General features: G+C 38.5%; 1 protein-coding gene across 2 annotated transcripts in view; it reads right to left on the bottom strand.

Annotated features, from left to right (window-relative positions):
• The window catches only part of CYP7B1 (cytochrome P450 family 7 subfamily B member 1), a 226,974-nt gene that overhangs the window by 28,028 nt on the left and 193,860 nt on the right, over nucleotides 1-5,086 (bottom strand). For both annotated transcript variants that reach the window (XM_019665379.1, XM_019665377.1), the window contains exon 2: nucleotides 2,283-2,419. In XM_019665379.1, the coding sequence (XP_019520924.1) occupies nucleotides 2,283-2,419 (137 nt within the window). The remainder of the gene's footprint in view (nucleotides 1-2,282; nucleotides 2,420-5,086) is intronic.

Below are 5,086 nucleotides of genomic sequence, written 5' to 3'. Positions count from 1 at the left end.
AAGAAATACAGCATTTCGAGAAGGAATAAATTAGGATTAGTGTTGTGAAGCCAGGTAGAGAGGTCTAGTCAGGTGAGGGCCCATTATTGACCTCAGCAAGGCAGGAGCTGGTTATGGTTAGGAGGACTCTAGGGGCTAAGTAGAGGCAGCAAATATAGGTAACTCTCTTGAAAACTCTGGATGTCAAAGAGAAGAAAAAAAGAAGTAACTAGAAGGAGAAGATAGGAGAAGCTTAGGCGTTGATATCAGCTAAGGGTGAAAACCCAGGAGAGAAAAAAAATGAAGACACATGCATGAAAGAAAGAAAGAATACAATGGCAGCCCAGAGGAAGCAGGAAGGAAGGGTCACAGAGACAGGTAAATGGATCGTCTTCAATATTCTTTGAAATTGGAGAAAAGGTGGTAAGGACAGTTGTGAGACATGGCACATTTGGTAGGTGTGTGGGGATCTGAGTGAGATCATACCTGATGCCTTCAATTTTCTTAGGAAGGACTGCAAGGATATTAAACTGTGTTACCAGAGCCGGGTGAGCGATGCAGAGCTGGAACACGGCCTCTCCCTGCATTTTCACCAGCACACTCAACCAGAAGTCAGAGGATGAAGTGGTGTGTGGATAATCTAGTCTGAGGAGATCTGCCTGCCAGAGCATGGACAGGATCAACAAAAGTCAAGAAAAGAAATAGCTAGCCCAGGTAAGAAGCCAATGAGGAAGACTGTGCAAAGATGGCGACAGTAAAGTCCTGCTCTATTTCTACGGGTGCTCCTTTACAATGTGACTCTGCCACTCCATCCAGGAAGAGGCGGAGTCTATTTCCCTACCTTTGAATCAGGGCTGTCCTGTGACGCTTTGACTGGTAGAATGTGCTGGAAATGAGGTTTTGTAACGTTTGAGCCTACGTCTCAAGAGGCTTTGCAACTTTTCCTCTTACCCCCTTGCAACATTATTGGACATGGAAGGATGTCTTCTTGAGGATGAAAAAGCATGTGGACAAGGAGGTCCAGCCAGGCATGTAAAAGGCCACCATGGACTATCTAGCTCCAATCAGGCAGCCAGATGACTCAAGCCACACAAGTGACTCAGGCAAGGCCAGTTTTAAGGCATTAAATTTGTGGGAGGTTTGTTATGTAGCAATAGATAGCGACACACTTGGATAGCATTGGCCTTAAAGGAGGATGAACTAACAGCATTCCTCCTTCTTTTCTTAGCCCTATGAGGTTGGGGTGTGTAGTAAACTTGCTGTGTGTTTTTTCTTTTTCTCTTGTTTTGAAAACATTTTATTAAAGGTAGAAGGATAATGAATGTTTTCAAATTAAAAATATATTCTAGGGCAGCCGAGTGGCTCAGTTGGTTAAGAGTTTGCTTAAGAGCATGAGCTCTGAACAACAGGGTCACTGGTTCAATTCCCACATGGGCCAGTGACACTGCGCCGGAGCTGAGCTGCCACTGAGCTGCCAACAGGTGACAGGATAGCTCAGCTGGTGAGAGCACATGCTCCTAATGACAAGATTGCCTGTTTGATGGTGGGCTATGCCCGCCCGCGGCTGGGATGAACTGGGCATGTTGAGCTGAGCTGCCGCCCGGATGGCTCAGTGGATAGAGCGTGCGCTCTTAACAACAAGGTTGCCAGTTCGACTCCCGCATGAATAAAATATATAAATATTCTAGATCGGTGGTTGCTAGGGGCTCAGGTGGAAGGGAAGAGGAATGAATGTGTGGAACACAGGGGATATTTAGGGCAGTGCAAACTATTCTGTATGATACGGTAATGGTGGATAAATGATATTATGCATTTGTCAAAACTCAAAGAACTGCACAACACAAAGAGTGGGCCCCAATGTAAACCACAGATGTCTAATAATGTGTCAACATTGGCTCATCAGCTGTAAGAAATGTTGATATAAGATGTCAACTGCAACCAGGGAAAGGGGGGACATATGGGAACTCGCTGTGCTATCTGATCCATTTTTTATAAACCTAAAACTGCTCCACAAAATAAAGTCCATTAATACATTCCAGCTTTTTAAAAACCATTCTTAAAACCAAGGCAAACCAAACCAAAGCAACAGGCAAGGGCAGGAGAGTGGGGTTCTCTAGTACCCTCGAGTATTCTGTAATTTATTTTTTAACGTGAGGATTACTATACTCAAAAATATAGGCTTTTTTTGGTATTAGCTCTACAAATAAAACAGTAATATACAAATGTTCCATAGTTTGCCTAGAGAAAAATATAATGACATTAAAGAACAAGCGAGAAATTATGATATACGAAGTGCAGCTTACCTCCAAGGAGAAGAGTGAAAGTGTCACCATGCTGCTTTTGAAGAGTTCTCATGAAACCTATGGGATCTTTTTGTAATTTCAGGGCCTGCCCTAAGTAAGGAAGCCAGCCTTTTATCAGTGGAGGCTCACCAGGTCTCCTATAACAACAACAAAAAAAGATAAAAGAAATTAAATTAAATCATTCTTATTTTAATACATGTGGGTTATTAATCCAGTCTAGAACTGGGTTGGATGAATTGCACAGGTTTTTTTCAATTCTTTTATTCAATGACTCTTATATAATAGAATGTATTTATTGAGCCTCTAATATGTGTGGCTCCGGGGTAGACAGTTCAATTCAGAGTTTTTTGTGAGCAACTTTTTAAAGAAATTACGGCTTGTAAGGGCCACATGAGGCTGAAATGACAGATGCATTCAGTCAACATTTTGTGTCTGAGAGCTCTTGCTGTGCTCTGGGTGTNGCTGGTATAAAGCAATCTGTTTGTAGGTAAAAATTCTCATTCTTTTCAAGGCTCTTTGCATTCCAGGATCTGTATTTTCTCTTTCTCATTCTTATTTTAATTTTCCTTCACATCAAAGCATTGTGTTTTATCTATTATCTTTCTTAGTAAGATGTGGCTTGCTTTAAAAGTAGATGTTTTGATTTTCTGAATTTTGCTTTTCAAGTGGGTTTGGAAGTACTAATAACCCTGGAGATGTTAGCTGGCTTTCCAACTTTTAATCTTCAGTATAAACAATTTAAGCTAAGTTTTCCAAAATTAATATTAATTTAAACCATCTGTCCACCATCTGCTAATGTGAGATGCAAAACCAGAGTTCTTTGTAATCTTTAATCAGACAGTTAGGAAAACACATATACATTCATAAAATGAGTTTAAATTTCTTAACAAAGGAGATCTGAAAAGTTATTCTGAAGGCCATGTATCCTTGGAGCAAAATTAGCTTTTCCTCCAGTGTGACTTTATGTAAATACATGCCAAGTGTCAACAGGCAAGTTTCCTAGATCACAAAGATCACGAGGCAGAAACAATATCCTTTGCCATGTTTTCAAATGAGAAAAAAATGCTGTCAGCAGTTGATATAAAATATTGATTGAAAGAATTTGAGAGTTTGCATTTGTCTAAAATATAAATGTCAAAATGGGGCTTACTTCTGATATTACAGTAATACCTTGGTTTGCAAGCATAATTCATTCTGGAAACAAACTACTCGTATTGCAAGACATCACTCGTTTACCACGTTAAAATGTATCAGAAATGTTTGCTTGTCTTGGGGAACACTCGCCAACCAAGTTACTCGCAACCCAAGGTTTTACTGTATGTTTATTCATCCTTTTTAGCAGTAAATTTGAATTTGAAATAGGGTCAAGACTTTTAATGTCTTCTTTGCCAATAATTTCATTCTCTTCCCTTTTTTGGAGCTGACTGGGCCTTAAGATATTAACTCTAGCATTCCTATGTAACCTGTACATGATCCTTGACTAACTCTCCAGCCTTCTCACTTCCTTCACAACTGCTTCCTTCAGTAAGTGAAGCTCCGTGATGCGAAGTACGTCAGTAAATGTTAAAAAAAACAAATTAGGTCTTCCACACAGATATCTCATCTATACAAGAAGTCTGACATCTGGATCATTATAAATTGAACTTTGATGTTTTTATTTCAGATAGTTGGTGCTTTACAGAGACACATCCATGGGAATTCAGAACAACTATTTGACTATTTGGGGTAGAAATGCCCAGTCAACAAATAGGAGATAAATTTGAATATTAAAGAAATTTCCATACTTATAAGCTTTTAATCTCTATGCTTAGCTGGTTCTTTAATAGAATTAAAAAAAAATCTCAAGTTGAAAAATATTAGTTGGAAGAGTGGAATATGAACTAACTTTTTATTTTATGAGGATGACCACATTCCATACTCTTCCTCTTATTAGGGAGATTTCACTCGCTGTTGACAATGACTTACAGCGGTGCTTCATTGGGATGACATCTGGGGAAAATGATTCGGTTGCTTCACCACACACAACCAATTAGAGAACTATTTTCTGCGACAGGTCACGAATTTGCGTGGTTTCTCATGAAAAGATGTACTTTTTAATTTCTTTATTAAGATGACATCCATGTCCCTTGAGACGTTTCGGGATGACAATCATTTGCTCATCATGCAAGAACATTTGCTCACTGCAGTCACGTTATGGGACAAGGGTGGAAGACTCCGTGTTCCTCACTTCACATTTTCCAAATGAGCTATTTTACAAGCTGATCATTAGAACCATACACATCCGTAGGATATCTTGACAGGAATTTATGCAAACTCTAGTAAGAAGCCAAAGAGAAGTAGTACACATATTTAACTGTGGCTGTCTACTGCTGAGTTCAAAAATATAACCATGGTCAAATTATTTAGACATTAGAAATTCAGCAAGCTTCTCAGTATCTAAGACTAAGATATCAAGTGTCAGCAGAAATTGGTTGTTTTTTGAAAAGTGAATACAATTATTCAAATTTGCCACAAGTTTCTGCTTAATCATCTTAGGTTACTTCTGTGTAATGTATTCACAAAGGAAAACTAAAAATGTCAATAATTTGTTGTATGTACTCATTTATTAGAACATAAGGTTTAATTTTTTTAAAGTAAGAGTGACTGTTTGTTAAAGTGAAGATTATAGTTTTTTATTATGAAGCCTAAAGCTCACTTAGAATATAAGCATCAGCTATGGCCTTTATTTGTATTATAGTAAGTATTTTATCAGCTCTAAAGTATTGGGAAATTCCTCATCAAATATTTATTGACTCAATCAGTGC

This window comes from Hipposideros armiger, unplaced genomic scaffold (assembly GCF_001890085.2).
Source record: "Hipposideros armiger isolate ML-2016 unplaced genomic scaffold, ASM189008v1 scaffold_441, whole genome shotgun sequence".
Lineage (NCBI taxonomy): Eukaryota > Metazoa > Chordata > Mammalia > Chiroptera > Hipposideridae > Hipposideros > Hipposideros armiger.
This window is presented reverse-complemented; position numbering and strand designations above follow the sequence as displayed.